Source organism: Budorcas taxicolor, chromosome 10, assembly GCF_023091745.1.
Source record: "Budorcas taxicolor isolate Tak-1 chromosome 10, Takin1.1, whole genome shotgun sequence".
Taxonomy (NCBI): Eukaryota; Metazoa; Chordata; class Mammalia; order Artiodactyla; family Bovidae; genus Budorcas; species Budorcas taxicolor.
The window spans coordinates 5247600-5269800 of record NC_068919.1 but is presented as its reverse complement, the minus strand read 5'-3'; the positions used below and the strand labels follow the sequence as shown (position 1 = coordinate 5269800).

General features: G+C 42.0%; 1 protein-coding gene across 1 annotated transcript in view; it reads left to right on the top strand.

The window, feature by feature from the left end:
• Window positions 1-22201, top strand: part of SIMC1 (SUMO interacting motifs containing 1) — an 81509-nt gene that overhangs the window by 29890 nt on the left and 29418 nt on the right. The window contains exons 2-5 of the mRNA XM_052647032.1: window positions 8405-9991; window positions 13787-14019; window positions 14773-14842; window positions 19218-19372. Coding sequence (XP_052502992.1) covers window positions 8405-9991; window positions 13787-14019; window positions 14773-14842; window positions 19218-19372 — 2045 coding nt within the window. The remainder of the gene's footprint in view (window positions 1-8404; window positions 9992-13786; window positions 14020-14772; window positions 14843-19217; window positions 19373-22201) is intronic.

Here is a 22201-nt window from a genome sequence, read left to right as displayed (position 1 = left end):
TCCCTTATGATTATACAGTGGAAGTGAGAAATAGATTTAAGGGTCTAGATCTGATAGATAGAGTGCCTGATGAACTATGGAATGAGGTTCGTGACATTGTACAGGAGACAGGGATCAAGACCATCCCCATGGAAAAGAAATGCAAAAAGGCAAAATGGCTGTCTGGGGAAGCCTTACAAATAGCTGTGAAAAGAAGAGAAGCGAAAAGCCAAGGAGAAAAGGAAAGATATAAGCATCTGAATGCAGAGTTCCAAAGAATAGCAAGGAGAGATAAGAAAGCCTTCTTAGCAATCAGTGCGAAGAAATAGAGGCAAACAACAGAATGGGAAAGACTAGAGATCTCTTCAAGAAAATTAGAGATACCAAGGGAATATTTCATGCAAAGATGGGCTCGATAAAGGACAGAAATGGTATGGACCTAACAGAAGCAGAAGATATTAAGAAGAGGTGGCAAGAATACACAGGAGAACTGTACAAAAGGATCTTCACGACCTGGATAATCATGATGGTGTGATCACTCACCTAGAGCCAGACATCCTGGAATGTGAAGTCAAGTGGGCCTTAGAAAGCATCACTATGAACAAAGCTAGAGGAGGTGATGGAATTCCAGTTGAGCTATTTCAAATCCTGAAAGATGATGCTGTGAAAGTGCTGCACTCAATATGCCAGCAAATTTGGAAAACTCAGCAGTGGCCACAAGACTGGAAAAGGTCAGTTTTCATTCCAATCCCAAAGAAAGGCAATACCAAAGAATGCTCAAGATACCGCACAATTGTACTCATCTCACAATCTAGTAAAGTAATGCTCAAGATTCTCCAAGCCAGGCTTCAGCAATACGTGAACCATGAACTTCCAGATGTTCAAGCTGGTTTTAGAAAAGGCAGAGGAACCAGACATCAAATTGCCAACATCTGCTGGATCATGGAAAAAGCAAGAGAGTTCCAGAAAAACATCTTATTTCTGCTTTATTGACTATGCCAAAGCCTTTGACTGTGTGGATCACAATAAACTGTGGAAAATTCTGAAAGAGATGGGAATACCAGACCACCTGACCTGCCTCTTGAGAAATCTGTATGCAGGTCAGGAAGCAACAGTTAGAACTGGACATGGAACAACAGACTGGTTCCAAATAGGAAAAGGAGTACGTCAAGGCTGTATATTGTCACCCTGCTTATTTAACTTATATGCAGAGTACATCATGAGAAATGCTGGACTGGAAGAAACACAAGCTGGAATCAAGATTGCCGAGAGAAATATCAATAACCCCAGATGTGGAGATGATACCACCCTTATGGCAGAAAGTGAAGAGGAACTCAAAAGCCTCTTGCTGAAAGTGAAAGAGGAGAGTGAAAAAGTTGGCTTAAAGCTCAACATTCAGAAAAGGAATATCATGGCATCTGGTCCCATCACTTCATGGGAAATAGATGGGGAAACAGTGGAAACTGTGTCAGACGTTATTTTTTTGGGCTCCAAAATCACTGCAGATGATGATTGCAGCCATGAAATTAAAAGACGCTTACTCCTTGGAAGGAAAGTTACATAACCAACCTAGATAGTATATTCAAAAGCAGAGACATTACTTTGCCGACTAAGGTCCGTCTAGTCAAGGCTATGGTTTTTCCAGTGGTCATGTATGGATGTGAGAGTTGGACTGTGAAGAAGGCTGAGCGCCGAAGAAATGATGCTTTTGAACTGTGGTGTTGGAGAAGACTCTTGAGTGTCCCTTGGACTGCAACGAGATCCAACCAGTCCATTCTGAAGGAGATCAACCCTGGGATTTCTTTGGAAGGATTGATGCTAAAGTTGAGACTCCAGTACTTTGGCCACCTCATGCGAAGAGTTGACTCATTGGAACAGACTTTGATGCTGGGAGGGATTTGGGCAGGAGGAGAAGGGGACGACAGAGGATGAGATGGCTGGATGGCATCACTGACTCGATGAACGCGAGTCTGAGTTAACTCTGGGAGTTGGTGATGGACAGGGAGGCGTGGCGTGCTGCGATTCATGGGGTCACAAAGAGTCGGACACAACTGAGCGACTGAACTGAACTGGTGGTCCACTGATTAGGAATCTACCTGCCAGTGTGGCGGACACAGGTTCAATCCCTTGTCCAGGAAGATCCTGTAGTAACTAAAAACCCATGCACCACAGCCACTGAGCCCGCACTCTAGAGCCCGAGAGCCACAGCTAGTGAAGCCTTTGTGCTCCAGTGCCATGTTCCACAACAGGAGAGGCCACTGCAATGAGAACTCCGTGCATCTCAGTTAGAGAGCAGCCCCCACCTGCTGCAACTAGAGAAAAGTCTGCATGGCAATGGAGAACCAGTGCAGCCAAAAATAAATAAAATTATTAAAAAAAAAATAAGGACAAAATAGTGACAGTTTCAGATAGAATGATAGAATTTATCATTAGCACTCCTGTACTATAAGATATTTTAGCTGAAGGGAAATGACACCAAATGGCACGTTGGATCTACACAAATGAAGGAACTAGGAATTGTAAATATGTGTAGAAAAGAAAGTATTTTCTTTTATTAATTTCCTTAAAAATGAATAACTGAAAGTAAATACTTATGCTGTATATATATATAAGTATAATATATATGACAATAAAAATAAAGAATGGGGCACAAGGCAAGAAATATTTTGTAAGATTTCTACTTTTTTATATTAAGTATTTTAATATTTTCCTAAGTACACTGGAATAAATTGAATCTGTATACTGTAACCACATGAAAAATGTAAAAATGTCAGTCGCTCCGTTGTGTCCAATTCTTTGGGACCCCATGGACTATAGCCCTCCAGGCTCCGGTGTTTGTGGAATTTTCCAGGGAAGAACACTGGAGTGGGTAGCCATTCCCTTCTCCATGTAATCTTCCCAAGCCATGGATCGAACCCAGGTCTCCTGCATTGCAGGCTGATTCTTTAGTATCTGAGCCACAGGAAAGCCCCTGTAACCACATGCGTGCTAAGTCACTTCAGTTGTGTCCAACTCTTTGCGACTCTTTGGACTGTAGCCCACCATGCTCCTCTGTCCATGAGATTCTCCAGCCAAGAAAACTGGAGTGGGTTGCCACACCCTCTTCCAGGGGATCTTCCAACCCAGGGATTGAACCCATGTCTTGTACATCTCCTGCATTGGCAGGTGGGTTCTTTACTTCTCGCGGCACCTGGAAAGCCCAAATAAGAGCTGAAGAGAGGAGTTAGACTGAAGCCCACCATGCTCCTCTGTCCATGGAATTCTCCAGGCAAGAATGAACACTGGATTGAGTTGCCATTCCCTTCTCCAGGGGATTTTCCTGACCCAGGGATCAAACCCAGGTCTCCTGCGCTGCAGGCAGATTCTTTACCATCCGGGCCACTAGAGAAGCCCTTGAGTAACCATTAAAAATATAATTTAAAAAATATAGCTAGAACCCCAACAGAGGAATTAAAATGGAATTCCAAAATATATATATGATTAACTCAAAGGAGAGTGGGAAAGGAGGAACAGAGGGAGAGTTAACAGATAGGACAAATAAGAAATAAATATATGGATGCAGATATATCAACAGTTAAGTGTAAATGAACCAAAAACTAATCAAAAGGCAGAGGTGGTCAGATTGGACAAAAAAGCAATAACAGCTATTAGCTATTTATATGTGGTGCACTTTAAATATAAAGACACAAATATGTGGAGAATAGAAAGATAGAAATACACTAGGCAAACAATATGCTTAAGAAGGTGTCTGTATTATTTACCAGAAAAAATAGACATCAGTACAAGGAAGATTGCTGGAGACTTGAGAGGATAAATGTTTTAATAATGATAAATGGGTTAATACATTAAGAAGGTAGAATAATTTTAAGTATATTATAACACTTAATAAACAGAATTTGAAAATACATGAAGCAAAAACTAACCAAACACAAGGGAAAAATGGTCAAAGCCACAATCTTAGTTGGACACTTTAATACACTCAGTAATTAATAGCACAGCTGCATTGCTTCAAAGGTGAAGAAAGTCAAAGATCCAAAAGTTGTCAACAGCCATGACCTAATTGACATTTATAGCCAACAATTGCAGAATGAGCATTTTTTTCCCCAAAATATACAAGGAACATTCATCAAGTAGGCCATGTTTTATGTAGGGCATAAAACAAGCCTCAGTGTAGTTCAAAAGATTGAGATCTTACAGGGTTTTGTTTTCCGACCACAGTGACGGTAAGCTGGAACTGCATGATTATAAAATGACTTTGTATTAAAAATTGTGGGATGAAGCTACAGCAGTACTTAACAGGAAAATTTCTAGCTTTAAATGCTAATGTTAGAAAAGAAAGAGTTCAAAAATCAAGTTATCTAAGCTTCCACATTAAGAAGGTAGAAGAACTTCCCTGGTGGTACAGTGGATGAGAATCCGTCTGCCAATGCAGGGGACAGAGATTCCATCTCGTCTAGGAAGATTCCACGTGCTGTGGAGCAATGAAGCCCATGCCCCACCACTACTGAGCCCACACACCTAGAGTCTGTGCTCCACAACAAGAGAAGTCACCACAGTGAGGACCCATGCCCTGCATGAAGAGTAGCCCCTAGGCACAGCAGTGAAGATCCAGCACAACCAAAGGTAGATATAAGATGAATACATTTTTAAAAAAAGAAGTTAGGAAAAAAGAAGGCAAATTCAAACCCACAGTAAATAGAATGAAGGAAATGATAATGATAACAATAGAAATAAAGGAAATAGATGAAAAACCTGGTCCTTTGTAAATATCAGTAAAATTGATAAACTTCTAGCTAGGCTGATCAGAGGGGGAAATGCAAAGGATATAATTTACCAATATTGAGCATAAAAAAGAAAATTGGGGATAAATCTATATGGAGTTTAGAATTTAAAAGATAGTTAACACTATTTTGAATGACTTTATGCTAATAAATTTGACAATTTAGATGAAACAGACCAGTTTCACAAGTCGCAAAATTAACATGAGATGTAGAAAATGTTAATAGCCTTATGTCTTCCAAATTTTAACTACAAAGCAAATTTTAGGCCCAGATAGCTTCACTTCTATAAACACTGAAGAAAGATGTGGTACCAATCCAACAACAGCCTGAATACAGGGGATGAGAATAGTTTCCAAGTCACTTTAAGAAGCCAATTTTATTTTGATAGCAAAACCAGTAAAAGAAATTATAAGAATAGAAAACTACAAACTAAGGGGAAGGGTTCGACAGAGGATGAGATGGTTGGATGGCATCACTGACTCAGTGGACATGAGTTTGAATAAACTCTGGGAGTTGGGTGATGAACAGGGAGGCCTGGAATGCTGCAGTCCATGGGGTCACAAAGAGTTGGACACGACTGAGCAACTGAACTGAACTGAACTGAATATCCCTCAAGAATATGTAAAGATTCTTAACAAAATATTGATATGTTAAACCAAACTATTGAAAAAGAGTAATACATTATAACCAAGTGGAATTTTCCCCAGGACTAATTTAACATTAGAAAATCAATGAATATAATTTTTGATATTAATAGTACAAGAGAAAACCATAAAATAACAGGTACAGAAAAATCATTTGACTAATGAACATTCCCAATTAAAACTCTCAGAAAACAAAATAAGGAAAGTTTCTCAACATGATATGGGGCATCTATGAAAACAACACAGCTAACATGGTGCTTAATGATTATATGTCTGCTCTGAGCACTTTTATTGAGAATTCTACTGAATGCCTTAGCCACTGCAGTGGTGACGAAAGGAAATAAAAGGCATGCAGATTGAAAAGGAAGAAATAAAACTCTTTTATTTACAGACATGATTTTTTATATGGGAAACCTTAAGGAATCTACCAAAGAAAAAGTTACTTGAACTAGTAAATGAATTTAGCTAGGTCAAAGGACACAGGGATAATACACATATATAAATCAATAGTATTGCTTTATACTAGCAATGAATAATTGGAAAATGAAAAAATGTTTCCATTTTCAATATCATTTAAAAGCATCACATTCTTTGGGATCAAAAGAAAAGTTTTGGGGACTTCCCTGGTGGTTTAGTGGATAAAACTCCATGCTCCCAATACAGGAGGCCCAGCTTTAATCCCTGATCAGGGAACTAGATCCTACATGCTGCAAACATGACATGGTGCAACCAAATAAATAAATATATATTTTTAAAGTGTTTCTTCAAGAGAGTGATATATGTGCAATTATGGCTGATTTGCATTTCTGTATGGTAGAAACCAACACAACATCGCGAAGCAATTTTCCCCCAATTAAAAATAAATTTTAAAAAAGGAAAAGGTTTGTACAGATGCAGTGGGGAAATAAGGAAGGAAACAAATAATTTGAGACCAGAAGTGATCTGGAAGAATTTTCAGACACAGTGATATCTGTGCTGAGTCTTGAAAGACAAGTAACTTTCAAACAATCAAACAGATAATAGTCATTTCAGGCAAAAGAAAGAACCATAAGCAAACATAAAGAGAAGTACTGAGAAAGCATGTCATATTTAAGGATCTGAAGTATTTCTATGTGATTTGCTCAAATGAGGAAGAGAAATCAGGAAGACACTAAATTATGAAGGACTCTAGCTCAGCTAAAGGGCTTCCCTGATGGCTTAGAGGTTAAAGCGTCTGCCTGCAATGTGGGAGATCCAGGTTCAATCCCTGGGGTGGGAAGATCCCCTGGAGAAGGAAATGGTAACCCACTCCAGTATTCTTGCCTGGAGAATCCCATGGAGGGAGGAGCCGGGTAGGCTACAGTCCATGGGGTCGCAAAGAATCTGACACAACTGAGCTACTTCACTTTCTTTCACTTTCTAGCTCAGCTGGTGAAGAATCCACCTGCAATACAGGAGACCCCAGTTTGATTCCTGTTGTCGGGAAGATCCCCTGGAGAAGGGATAGGCTACCCACTCCAGTATTCATGGGCTTCCCTGGTGGCTCAGACAGTAAAGAAACAGCCTGCAATCCGGGAGACCTGGGTTTGAACCCTGGGTTGGGAAGATCCCCTGGAGAAGGGAATGGCTACCCACTCCAGTATTCTTGCCTGGAGAATTCCATGGACAGAGGAGCCTGGCAGGCTATATAGTCCATGGGGTTGCAAAGAGTGGGACACGACTGAGGGACTTCAACTTTTTCATGAGTCTTACTAAGGCCTTTGTCCTTTATCCTGTACCTCATATGGTGGGTCTTAAGGGAAAGAGACGATAATATTGTGTTTTAGGAGTTGGCCATGGCAGAGGAGTTCAATTCAGACCCTTATAGCTATTTATGTTGAGTTCAGCTAGCAGTAGAGAGGCAGTGATACTCTATGGCTGCTTCTTAGGAATGAGGCATTTGGTTTCACCAAGCAATCCCTATTCCAGTATGAGATGCATGCCAACTTCTCACTTGACTCACCCAGAATTCTGTGTCCAGCTTTGGTACTGTTGACAGTGGTAACCATCACATTTTCTAAAAGAAATAGTGTGGAAACTGTGGTAGCAGCAATAGCATTGGTAGCCTAGCAGTTGCTACCTAATATACCAGTGGCAGTGGTACCCAACCAAGTGAAGAGACACCTGGAAGATAGAGCGATATTATTCCTGGCTCCTGACACAGAGGTTGTTTAAGTACCTCAACTGGCATCATTAGACTTTGTGAACTGCTTAATCATTTTGCCAAGGAATGGTAGTGAAGATAGAAGATATTTTTGTAATTAATGTAGGCTTAAACTTACAATGGTTAGGTTTATAACCCTTATTGTATTATCCTCCATATCTGACTATAAGCTGATTATACATTGAATGAGGTGGTACATTCTTAGGGCCTAACAGGAAAAGAAACAGGCCTGGGTTTGAGTGTCTTTCTCTGCTTCATAGCTAAATAATCGATAACTCTCTAAACTCTAGTTTCCCAACCTGTATAATGGAGATGATGATGCCTTCCTGATGATAAAATGGCTTCCTGATAGGGTAACTGTGAAAATTAAAGATGTATGGAAGCACTCACCGTGTTCTTAGCACAAAGTAGATTCTCTTGTACTAGCTTCCCTTCTTTCGCTTCTGTTGTAGGTTATCCTGTGTATTTGCTTTTCCAAACAAAGGCTGCTTTTCACTTTGACTTAAGGTTGAAATCTTCCCTACTACTCCCCTGTCTACCGTGAATCATAAAACATTTCCCTCTGTGCCCTCTGTTATGTGCTTATGGCCTTTGGATAATTTAAGAAGGTATGGAAGTTGGCAGCTTTGACAATAGTGAAATTTTGACCAAAGGAAATAAACTAATACTTATGTTTTACAAGATACGTAAATTGCCAGTGAAACGAAAAGGTAAAATAGGTTTAGCCTTAAAAGCTAAGCTTTAAGTCCTCTTAGCTAAAGCTAAGACACCCCCTCCCCTCCCAACTTAACCTCTTACCTTCTCACAATCTTCAACAGGACATCATCGACTTAACTAGAGAAACCAGACCAAGGGCAAAGGATCGCAGTGGACTCTGTGTGATTGACCTGACAGGATCTGAGGAAGAAAGTAGACCTATTGCCACGCTTGACTTGACTCTAGAACCTGTTGCTCCTTCCCAGAAAGAGCCAGCCAGTCTTCAAGCATGTGCCAGCCTCTCCAGCAAAGAGATAATGGAAGGGTGGGTGGACAGAAGCTCTAGGCCTGCAGCACGGAGAATCATCAACAGTGATCCTGTGGACTTGGACCTTTTGGAAGAAACAGCATTCGAAGGTCCCCAGCCACCCATGTCTATCAGTGGGGACTCTGTTTACCCAGTAGAGCCGAACTGTAGCTCAACCATATTCAAAGGTGACCTCAGCTTCTTGGCAAGCCTACAGCCCTCTTCAAATATTCACTCCCTCCCCCACACCAGCAATAATAGTAGCAGTAGCAATCAAAGGATACCCTTGCCGTGCCCACAGCAAGATGTGCCATACCCACCACAAGCCTTGCCATGCCCGCTGCGGGCCTTGCCATGCCCACTGCAAGCCTCACCATGTCCACCTCGAGCCTCCTCATGCCCACCACGAGCCTTGTCATGCCCATCACAAACCATGCAGTACCAGCTACAAACTTTGCCTCACCTGCCTCAAGAGGAGCCATGTCCTCCTCAAGACATGCCCTGCCCTCAGAATGTGCCAGGCCCCCAGCAGGGTATGCCAAGTCCACCTCATGGTTCATCATGGCTTCCTCAGCGCTCACCAAGCCCACCTCAAGACTCACTCTGCCCACCTCAACACTCACTGGGCCTACCTCAAGATGTACCAGGTCCACCTCAGAATATATCGTATCTGGAAGACGTGGTCCATCTACCGGGCATGCTGCAGTCCCTGGGAGACATACCACAGTCACCAGAAGACATGCCGCTGTCCCCAGTCAGCACACCACAGTCACCGAGAGACATGCCGCCACCTCTGGTCAGCATGCCACAGCCACCAGCAGGTGAGCCACAGTCAGCCGTCAACACACCTCCATCAGCAGAGGCGTCACAGCCACCCATCAACACACCTCCATCAGCAGACGCCTCACCTCCATCAGCAGACGTGCCACCGTCACCAGCAAGTGTGCCGCATTCACCTAGAGAAGTCTCACGCTTATCAGGAGAGGCCCTGCATTCACTTGGGGCCATGTCATGCTCGTTGGAAGACATGCCACCCACAGTTGGACAGTTAGCTCATTTACCAAAAATCAGGCCTGCCTCTCTGCAGAATGACATACAGAACCATGACACCGCTATGGATATCTCAGCTCCAGCCTCTCCAAGCTCCTTTCCCAGCCCACAGTCCCCAGAGTTCGAGACTTCCTTAGAGAAAGTTCCTTGGCTCTCTGTCACAGAAAATCCAGCCAGAAAAGAGAGGTCACTGTCAGAGCCTGTCAACCCTGGGTGTGCCCTGATACAGGCACAGATACCGCAAGGCGGGCTGTGCAACAGACCGTGCCTACACAGACTGAAGTACTTTTTACGGCCCCCGGTGCATCACCTCTTCTTCCAGACGCTAATACCAGATAAAGACACAAGAGAGGTGAGCTAACATGCCTTCCCTTGGGGATCAAGTGTCCTCTGTATAGGCCTCGTGTATGCTCAAGGGGGTCCACACCATGAGAGAACAGGACCAGTTGAGTTTCACATTATCTTTCTCCCATTTGTGGAACCATCTGATATAGAATGGGTCCGGGTTCAAATTCAGCCTCACACTTAGAAACCGGCACTGGAGACATCACATCGTTGTAGTTCAGTCACTAAGTCATGTCTGACTCTTTGTGACCCTATTGACTGCAGCGCGCCAGGCTCCTCTGTCCTCCACTATCTCCCAAAGTTTGTTCAGATTCATGTCCATTGAGTAGGTGATGCTATCTAACCATCTCATCCTCTGGTGCCCCCTTCACCTTTTGCCTTCAATCTTTCCCAGCATCAGGTCTTTTCCAGTGAGTCGACTCTTTGCATCAGGTGGCCAAAGTATTGGAGTTTCAGCTTCAACATCAGTCCTTCCAGTGAATATTCAGGACTGATTTCCTTTAGAATGGACTGCTTGGATCTCCTTGCTGTCCAAGGGACTTTCAAGAATCTTCTCCAACACCACAGTTCAAAAGCATCAGTTCTTTAGTGCTCAGCTTTCTTTGTGATCTAACTCCCACATCCATCCACGACTACTGGATAAACCATAGCCTTGACTAGATGGACTTTGTGGGCAAAGTAGTGTCTCTGCTTTGTAATATGCTGTCTAGGCTGGTCATAGCTTTTCTTCCAAAGAGCAGGTGTCTTAATTTCATGGCTGCAGTCACCATCTGCAGTGATTTTGGAGCCCCAGAAAATAAAGTCTGTCACTGTTACCATTGTTTCCCCATCTGTCTGCCTTGAAGTGATAGGACCGGATGCCATGATCTTAGTTTTTTGAATGTTGAGTCTTAAGCCAGTCATTAGGGAACTGCAAAAAAAAAAAAAAAAATCACATCTACTAGGATCGCTCTAATAATATTTTTATTGAAATATAATTGGTTTACAATATCATGTTAGTTTCAACTGTATAGCAGAGTGGTTCCATTATTTTTTCGGAAGGGAAGGGAAAGTCGCTCAGTTGTGTCCGACTCTTTACGACCCCATGAACTGTAGCCTACCAGGCTTCTCAGTCCATGGGATTTTCCAGGCAAGAGTACTGGAGTGGGTTGCCATTTCCTTCTCCAGGGGATCTTCCCAACCCAGGGATCGAACCCAGGTCTCCCGCATTGTAGGCAGACGCTTTACCCACTGAGCCACTCTATTATAGGTTTTCACAAGATGTTGAATATAATCCCCTATATTAGCAAACCCTCCAGTGTCCCCCTCCAGTGCGGGGGCCATTGGTTCAGTCCCTGCTTGGGGAACTAACATCCCACATGCCATGGGGCAGCTGAGCCCATGTGCCGCAGCTACTGAGCCCACGTGCCCTGGAGCCCACCTAGCACAGCGAGAGAGGAGCCCATGTGCTGCAGCTGGAGAAGCTCGTGCACTGCCGCTTGCTAAGCTATACAGTGCACTCGCCCAGTGGCTTCCTGGCCAGGCTCTATGCTGCCTCTTAATTCCTTACTTACGGACTGTAACTCTGCTGAGTCTCTTTCTTTTTAGCACTAGAATGGGTCATAACACCTGTATTATGCCATTGTTTGGCTTAAAGGTAAACACATAGACGCATGAAGCAACCTTTCAGGGTTTATAGAAATGTTCTAGGAATAGTAGTTCCCCTTAAGGATAAGGGCATTAAAACAATTTATAAACTTTATCTAAAATTTGTTGAGGTCCCCATTTGTTGGCAAGTAATGAATAAAATACAGTTTCAAGATCATAAAGTGCATCACACATAAAATAGTCACCAAGCAAGATTTTTATTCTTCTCTTGCTCTTAACTCTTATTACATGCTATTTACAGTGTTGGTTTCTCATCAGTGAGATCAGCAGAGTTACACTCAGGTGGTTTGAGATGTAAGAAAACTAGCTGAACTTCTTTCCTCCAAAATGCTAACTGCCCTCTCCCTAGAAGGGCAATTCTAGCCATCACTATTTTACTGTTACACATAAGCTGTCAAAACTTTGTCTAGTTGGTGTTTAAAAATTAATGCTTATTCTCAGATTTTGAAATAATGCTTGCTTGCTTAGTATAAAACATTTTAAAGTATATAATATTAAAAAATAATTACATGATGCTGTCAGTCAGCATTTATTAATATTAATAGTTGGATATATTTCCTTCCTTTTGGCCTTTTTGTAGGCACTTTAAATTTTTTAATAATTGGAGTTTTAACAAAATCTTATTTATTATTGTTGGGTTTGTTGTTTATAGAGAGTATGAATGTAGAGGGTAGCTCTGAAGTAATAGCACCATATGAAACCAACTTCTGTTGCCTGACAAGTGCTTTCTCTCTAAATCTGTTTCCTTATGTATGAAATAGGAATAATAATAACATGTATTTCTTAGAGTTGTGAGAATTAAGTGAGAATAAGTTAGATGTTAAAAAAATTGTTATTATAGTTATTTTTATTATACTATTCCCATAACAGACTTTTTAGCATTTGTTTTTCTTCTGATTATTTGCCTATTACAGAAAAAGTAAAAAATACAAAGGTACATACAGAGGAAAAAGTATCCATCATTTCACCACCTAGATAATGGATAGTTTTTTTTACACATTCTCAGTCTTTATATACATGCTGTTTGAGGGTAGGGGTAGGGGGTGAAGCAGCTTAATATTTACTGTTGACTAAAAAAAGAAAAATGGCATCTGGTCCCATCACTTCATGACAAATAGATGGGGAAACAGTGGAAACAGTGTCAGACTTTATTTTTGGGGGGCTCCAAAATCACTGCAGATGGTGATTGCAGCCATAAAATTAGAGACGCTTACTCCTTGGAAGGAAAGTTATGACCAACCTAGACAGCATATTGAAAAGCAGAGACATTACTTTGCCAACAAAGGTCCGTCTAGTCAAGGCTATGGTTTTTCCAGTCGTCGTGTATGGATGTGAGCATTGGACTGTGAAGAAAGCTGAGTGCCAAAGAATTGATGCTTTTGAACTGTGGTGTTGTAGAAGTCTCTTGAGAGTCCCTTGGACTCCAAGGAGATCTAACCAGTCCATTCTAAAGGAGATCAGCCCTGGGTGTTCTTTGGAAGGAATGATGCTAAAGCTGAAACTCTGGTACTTTGGCCACCTCATGCGAAGAATTGACTCATTGGAAAAGACCCTGATGCTGGGAGGGATTGGGGGCAGGAGGAAAAGGGGACAACAGAGGATGAGATGGCTGGATGGTATCACTGACTCGATGGACGTGAGTTTGAGTGAACTCCGGGGGATGGTAATGGACAGGGAGGCCTGGCGTGCTGTGATTCATGGGGTCGCAAAGAGTTGGACACGACTGAGCAACTGAACTGAACTGAACTGAACTGAAAAAAAAAAATCAACAAGATGAAATTCTTCTAACAATGAAACATATTTAAAACATCTTTCTTCATCTTTTTGTTTTAATATTTGATATAGTATCATAACTACTCCTAAATATCTTACCACCCTCACTTCAGAATCAACTTAGGCTAGCTCTTGATTCTTGTACTTTCCTTTCTATGCTGTATTTTAACAGATGAAGTCATGTTTACATGTAGAACTTTGAATTCTTATTTAACTTAATATAAGCATTGCCCATATCATTAGAAGTTTTTTAGATAAGGCTTTCCAATCTCAGTTTTTCTAATTATGAATATTTCAAATGCTGTCTTCAACTTTTTCTAGAACCTCTTGTGTTTTTGTCTATAGAAACCTAGCCTAATTTATTTTCTTTTTATCTCTACAGAACAAGGGTCAAAAATTAGAACCTATCCCTCATCGAAGATTAAGGATGGTGACAAACACCATTGAAGAAAATTTCCCCTTGGGGACTGTGCAGTTTTTGATGGACTTTGTGTCGCCCCAGCATTACCCACCCCGAGAAATTGTGGCTCACATCATCCAGAAAATCCTGCTCAGTGGCTCTGAGACTGTGGATGTTCTAAAGGAGGCCTACATGCTTCTCATGAAAATTCAACAGTATGAACCTCGGCTGTTGGCAAATCTTTTAGGGAACCTGGAATCAGGGCACAATTTTCTCTTGCCTAAGATTTATACAACTAAACATTAGAGTGGGTGACAGTATATTAATATTATTTGGATTGCAAGTGACAGGAACTCAATCCAAACTGGCTTTAACAAATGATAAAAGAGAATTTAATGACACATGTTACTAAAAACCTAGAAACCTAGGAGTAAGATGTGACTTAATTCAGCTCCAAAATGGTTTCCAGTATCCATTTTTCAGCTTTACTTTACTTCTGTTTCTAGGCTTCATATGGTGGCTTTCTCAGACACTCTTAATACAAGAGAGCATCCATTTCCTTTATAATCACATGAGAGTTCTGAAATTGAGTCTTACAGGTTTTAATTGGCATGATATAAGACATGAGTCTGTCTTTGAGCCAGTCATGTGAACGGTGGGACAGAATATCGTGATTAGCTCAACATGCTTCATAGGCTTCATCCCAGGGTCCTAGTGGGTGAAAGCCACTGGGCTAAGAGTAATAAAGAGTTGATTTCTTCAAGGCAAAATTGGAGTGCTAATGCCTCCCAAAGAGAAGTAGATACTAGGTAGCCAGAAAAAAAAATGAAGTTCTACTTCCCTCAGAGACAAGGGTGGGCAAGAGCATTGAGAATAAGAAGAGGCTTCTTGCTTCTGTTGTCTTCCAGATCCCATCCTTCCTTCCACTAAAATCTCCAGAATTCTAACTGCTATCACTTGACTTTCAGGCTACATCCAGCTAATGCCAAGACGGTGGAGTGGGACTGGAAGCTGCTCGCTTATGTCATGGAGGAAGAGGTAACAACAGTTTGCATGCAGAAATCTTTTGCGGAGGAAGTTTTAACTAGAAACAAAAGTGACAGTAAACCTGGTAGTACAGTCTTTGCCATTATTCCTTCCTTTTAGCTTTTACTCCCCCGATCCAGACCAAAATATTTCTATTGAAATGGTATGTGCTGTCTTCCAATTCAAGATTGAATATACTCATTTATTCCTCCTCTTCTTAAGATTTCACTTTCTTAAGATTCATTTTCACAGTAAATGAATAGAAGAATTTATGAACCTATGGCACTGAAAATAAGGGGAAAGACAACAGATTTGAATGAAGACTGGAAAAGCTAAAGGAAATGTAAAAGTGATGACTGATGAACCTAGGCAGCAAAAGCTACAGGCTAGAACACAGGCTTGCCAAAGAGGAAGGAAATCTACCCTTTAGAACAGAGAATTTTTGGACTTCTTGTATGGGCTTCCTTGGTGGCTTAGAGGGTAAAACGTCTGCCTGCAGTGCAGGAGACCTGGGTTCGATCCCTGGGTCGGGAAGATCCCCTGGAGAAGGAAATGGAAACCCAATCCAGTACTCTTGCCTCGAGAATCCCATGGATGGAGGAGCCTGGTAGGCTGTGGTCCTGCCAGAGCCTGGTAGGCTGGGATCCCAAAGAGTTGGACACGACTTTACTTTCACCTTCACTTCCTTTCAGTGTAGAGTTGGTGCTCCAGAAAAAAGTGTACATTCTGAACTTTAGGGATCCTTGAGCTTAATTGCCAGCTTTGTGTCTACTTACCCAAAAGAACATGGATGGAACAAATTATTGTCAATTTAGAATTCTCTAGTCAGCCAAGATATTGATCAAGTGTGAGGGTGGAATAAAGACATTTCCAGACATGTACAAGCTTGAAAAGATATTCATATACCCCATTTCATAGGTTACTTGAAGATATGCCTACAAAGAATAGGGGAGAAATCAAAAGAGGAAGAGGCACAGGATCCAAAAGACACTGGATCTAATCCAGAAGAATAAGAAAGAGAAGTCCTGAGACTACCACAAATAGTAGACCTAAAGTCACTCCAGATTGGAGCAAAAAACCACAGGGCTTTAAGAAAGGCTGATCTGGGAAATACCACCAAGATGGTAGACGAGGACGCTCCAGGCCCTTGTTCCCCAATGGAGACACCAACTTAACAACAATATATGAACCAGAATACCTTTGTGAAAACTCTAGCAACCAGTTGAGAAGTTGCAGTACCCAGACCAAAGCATAACCAAGAAGGGACTCCATTAAAAGGAGTAGGAATGTTTTTGGTATTTTTGTGTGTCCATGCCCCTCCCTGTACCCAGCCTAGCGCAATGCTACCGGGAGGAAATCTCCCATACCCTGGCTTCTCCCTTGGGGTGGAAACAAAAGAGAGAACGTCAAGTCCAGTGTTCTGGCTTGTTATGGGCATAGTTTTTGTCTCACCCGACTCAGAACACTGTTGAAAACCCTGGCTTAGTTTTCTGGCTGAAAAGAAAGGTGAGCACTGCAGCGTTTTAGAGCTTCAGAGAATACGCATTCCCATGAACAGGTACTGGGGGAGCAAGAGACTGTGGCTCTTGAGAAGAAACAAGGGCAAGCTGCTTGGGGAGTTAAGACAGATAAAAGCATACACCAAGCTCAGAGAAAACACATCTCCAGAAAAGTTCTGAGAGCGCTGAGAACCTTTAGCCAGACTGATTGTTAAGGGCCTTGCCCTGCATGAACTCAATGCATAAAGACTGGGAAAGTTGGTTGTTTTTTTCGAATGTTTAAATCTCAAAAGAAGAGTACAAGGCACACAAAGAAACAGGGAAGTGTGGCCCAATCAAAAGAATGAAATAAAGTTCCAGAAAGTGACCCTAAAGAAATACAAATCTCTCAACTTCCTGAGAAAGAATTTTTTTAAAACCATCTTAAAGATGCTCAAGGAGCTAAAACAGAACACAAACAAAATGAAGCAGGAAAATGATGCATGGACAAAATGAGAATATTAAATTTTTAAACTATAGATAATAATCAGACATATTCTGGAGCTGAAAAGTATAATAACTGAATTGAAAATTTCACTAGAGGAGTTCAGCAACAGTCTTGATAAGGCAGGAGGAAAACATATCAGTGAACATGAAGACAGATCTTTGAAATCCTTGAGACAGAGGAGCAAAAAGAAAACAGTGAACAAAATTGGTGAGCACCTGCGGGACAATGGTGCATCATTAAACGGACCACACGTACATTATGGGAGTTCCAGAGAACAAGAGAGGGCCAGAGAGCCCAGTGACCAAAGAACCTCCCGACTCTGAGGAGATAAATAGACACGCAGAGTCAAGAAGGTTAGCACCAGTGAGGGTAAGCCAAGGAGACTCAAACCAAGAAACGTTATAATCGAACTGTCCAAAGTCAGACTTAAAAGCAGCAAGGAAAAAGTGAATTATCACATACAGGTGAGTTTGTATAAGTCTCTCAGCAAACTCTCAATGAAGCCATGTAGGTCAGAAGGTAATGGGATGATGTATTCAAAGTTCTAAAAGAAAAAAGCTGTCAACCAAGTATACCATATCTGGCAAAACTTGCCTTCAAGAAATGAGAATGAGCAGCAGGAGAGAAGTGACATGTCGATACAAGATCCTCAGCAAGATTTCTCGTCAGAAGTGAGGCCAAAAGGTAGTGGGGTCATACGTTTGAAGTGCTAAAGAGTAAAACTCAACCAAGATTCCTGTATTCAACAAAACTGTCCCTCAAAAATGAGGGAGAGGTAAAGAAACTCCCAGATAAACAAAAGCTGGAAGGAATTCATTCCCACTGGGCCTACTCAGCAGGAAACGCTGAAGGAAGTCCTGCAGGGCAAAATGAAACACTGAACAGTAACTTGAAGACATATGAAGAAATAGATATTAGTAAAGATAAATATATGGGCAATCATAAAAACTATTATGACAGTGATTTGTAACTCCACATTGGTTTTCTATAATGTATTAAGTGACTAATACCTTTTAAAATTATTAATCTAAAAGCTAGTGTTATTTAACTTTGTAACTCCACATTGTGTTTTCTACATAATTTGAAAGACTGAAAAGAACTGAAAAGAATTATTGGACCTCCCTGGTGGTCCAGTGGTTAAGAATCTGTCGGCCAATGAAGGGGACACGGGTTCCATCCCCGGACTGGGAAGATTCCACATGCCATGGGGCAACTAAGCCCTTGTGTCTCTAGAGCCTGCAAGCCGTAACGACTGAAGCCCATGCGCCCTGGAGACCGTGCTCTGCAACAAGAGGAGTCGTCACCCAACAAGAAGCCCACAGATCGAAACTGGAGAGTAGCCCCCACTTGCAGCAACTGGAGAAAGCCTGAGCACAACAGTGAAGACCCAGAGCAGCCAAAACTAAATAAATAAACCAAGAAGTTTTTAAAGAATTATGAGTTTATTTTTGGTCACACAATGTAGTTTTGTGACTTCAATTAAAACAGGTGGGAACAGAGCCATAAAGAGCTGAGCTTTTTGTGTGTTATTAAAGTGAACCTAGTATAAATTCAAAGTATTATAATTTCAGAATGTTAAATGTAATCCCCATGGTAACCACAAGGACACTAGCTATAGAGTGTACAGAAAAGGAAATTAGAAAAGAATATAAGCATTTGATTACCAAAAAAAATCAACTAAAGGCAAAAGACAGTGATGTAGGAAATGAGGGACCAAAAAACTGTAAGGCATTTAGAAAACAAAGAACAAGGCCAGAATTAAGTCTCTCTTTATCAGTAAAAGGAAACCAACAAATTGTGCATGCCTGCCTGGCTTTGGTAAGGTTAGGGTGATCACCATGTAAACCATGAGGACACTGAGACTCAGAGCAGTAAGTTAAATAAGGAATGGGGCTGAGTTTCAAACAAACAAATAAGGTCTCTGCATCACAAAGCCCATGCTCTTTACCTGCATTAGCTGGGCTTCAGCAATTAGGATCATTTCACCTGTAACAAAAAACCCAGCTCAGAGTTGCTTAAACAATAGACTGTATATCAGCTCATGTTATTAGAAGTTTGGCAGTGAGATAAAGATCATGGCGGTTTGATATAGCAGCTTAGCAGTCATTTTTCTGTCTCTCTGTTCAGATATACACAGCTTGGGGCCTCTCCTGAGACGGGGGTTCACCACTGAGCTTCAGTGAGAGAGAGAAACTGACTTTTCAAGCTCTAGGATTGCCTTGTTTGCCCTCTTTTGCAATGACCTGGGCTGCTTGCTCTCTCCCACAGGCCTCTCTTTTGGATACAGACACACTTGTTGACTCATGCGTCTTCCCTTGATTTAGTATTTATGAGAGCCCAGGGCTCAGTGTCATCCAGGCGACTGAGAACAAATACTTACTTCTCATTTTTTCTCCCCAAGGGACAAAACCTGCCCGGGCGAGTCTTCTTTCTGCGTTATGTAGTACAGACCCTGGAAGATGATTTCCAGCAGATCCTGAGGAAGCAGCGACAGCACCTGCAGCAAGCCATTGCGAGCACTGTGCTGTCCTGTGACAAGCAACCCCACAATGTCAGGTAACCAGCTATCCGAAGCCTGGGACGACAAGAGTCATCAAGTCCGGAGAACACAGCAGGCGGATGAGGCTGTCTAGTAACTAGATAATGTAACAGGGATAGTTATTATTACTATGAAAGGGGAAGTGTTACCGCTCAGTTGTGTCTGACTCTTTGCAACCCCACGGACTCTAGTCCACCAGGCTCCTCTGTCCATGGGATTCTCCAGGTAAGAACACTGGAGTGGGTTGCCATTCCCTTCTCCAGAGGATCTTCCTGGCCCAGGGATCAAACCCAGGTTTCCTGCATTGCAGGCAGATATATAGACAGTCCTAGAAAAAAAAACCCTCTGTACCAACTGTGTGTCAGGTGCCATAACTTGTATGGTTTTTCCCCCTGAGACCATCAGACTTGCATTGATCTATTTCAGTTTTGTTCAGACAGCCTCAAGAGACACAGGGGAAAACGTGGACTTGTGTAACCCTCACAGCTGCTATAAGCCTGAATTTACTCCCACCCCCCTGAGTAGCTCAGGATAAGCCTCATTTGCTGCTGCTACTTTCTGAGAAATCTTTTATGATAATAGGTTACATGGAACAAGATACAATAAGGTAGGAAACACATGTTTTTAAAAATAAAGGCTGACACTGTTTCCACTGTTTCCCCATCTATTTCCCATGAAGTGATGGGACCAAATGCCATGATCTTCGTTTTCTAAATATTGAGCTTTAAGCCAACTTTTTCACTCTCCTCTTTCACTTTCATCAAGAGGCTTTTTAGCTCCTCTTCACTTTCTGCCATAAGGGTGGTGTCATCTGCATATCTGAGGTTATTGGTATTTCTCCTGGCAATCTTGATTCCAGCTTGTGCTTCTTCCAGCCCAGCGTTTCTCATGATGTACTCTGCATAGAAGTTAAATAAGCAGGGTGACAATATACAGCCTTGACGTACTCCTTTTCCTATTTGGAACCAGTCTGTTGTTCCATGTCCAGTTCTAACTGTTGCTTCCTAGCCTGCATACAGATTTCTCAAGAGGCAGTTTAGGTGGTATGGTATTCCCATCTCTTTCAGAATTTTCCACAGTTTATTGTGATTCACATAGTCAAAGGCTTTGGCATAGTCAATAAAGCAGAAATAGATGTTTTTGTGGAACTCTCTTGCTTTTTCCACGATCCAGCAGATGTAGGCAATTTGATGTCTGGTTCCTCTGCCTTTTCTAAAACCAGCGTGAACCTCGGGAAGTTCATGGTTCACGTATTGCTGAAGCCTGTCTTGGAGAATTTTGAGCATTACTTTACTAGCGTGTGAAATGAGTGCAATTGTACGGTAGTTTGAGCATTCTTTGGTATTGCCTTTCTTTGGGATTGGAATGAAAACTGACCTTTTCCAGTCCTGTGGCCGCTGCTGAGTTTTCCAAATTTGCTGACATATTGAGTGCAGCACTTTCACAGCATCATCTTTTAGGATTTGAAATAGCTCAACTGGAATTCCATCACCTCCATTAGCTCTGTTCATAGTGATGCTTTCTAAGGCCCACTTGACTCCTCATTCCAGGATGTCTGGCTCTAGGTGAGTGATCACACCATCGTGATTATCTGGGTCATGAAGATCTTTTTTGTACAGTTCTCCTGTGTATTCTTGCCACCTCTTCTTAATATCTTCTGCTTCTGTTAGGTCCATGCCATTTCTGTCCTTTATCGAGCCCATCTTTGCATGAAATGTTCCCTTGGTATCTCTAATTTTCTTGAAGAGATCTCTAGTCTTTCCCATTCTGTTGTTTTCCTCTATTTCTTTGCATTGATTGCTGAGGAAGGCTTTCTTATCTCTCCTTGCTATTCTTTGGAACTCTGCATTCAGATGCTTGTATCTTTCCTTTTCTCCTTTGCACTTCTCTTCTTTTCACAGCTATTTGTAAGGCCTCCCCAGACAGCCATTTTGCTTTTTTGCATTTCTTTTCCATGGGGATGGTCTTGATCCCTGTCTCCTGTACAATGTCACGAACCTCCGTCCATAGTTCATCAGGCACTCTGTCTATCAGATCTAGTCCCTTAAATCTATTTCTCACTTCCACTGTATAATCATAAGGGATTTGATTTAGGTCATACCTGAATCAGAGAAGGCAATGGCACCCCACTCCAGTACTCTTGCCTGGGAAATCCCATGGACGGAGAAGTCTGGTAGGCGACAGTCCATGGGGTTGCTAAGAGTCGGACACGACTGAGCGACTTCACTTTTACTTTTCACTTTCACGCATTGGAGAAGGAAATGGCAGCCCACTCCAGTGTTCTTGCCTGGAGAATCCCAGGGACAGAGGAGCCTATGGGGTCGCACAGAGCTGGACACGACTGATGCGACTTAGCAGCAGCAGCAGCAGCAGCATACCTGGATGGTCTAGTGGTTTTCTTGCTTTCTTCAGTTTGTTTAAGTCTGAATTTGGCAATAAGGAGTGCATGATCTGAGCCACAGTCAGCTCCCAGTCTTGTTTTTGCTGACTGTATAGAGCGTCTCCATCTTTGGCTGCAAAGAATATAATCAATCTGATTTTGGTGTTGACCATCTGGTGATGTCCATGTGTAGAGTCTTCTCTTGTGTTGTTGGAAGAGGGTGTTTGCTATGACCAGTGTGTTCTCTTGGCAAAACTCTATTAGCCTTTGCCCTGCTTCATTCCGTACTCCAAGGCCAAATTTGCCTGTTACCCGAGGTGTTTCTTGACTTCCTACTTTTGCATTCTCGTCACCTATAATGAAAAGGACATCTTTTTTGGGTTTCCAGTGGTCATGTATGGATGTAAGAGTTGGAATGTGAAGAAAGCTGAGTGCCGAAGAATTGATGTTTTTGAACTGTGGTGTT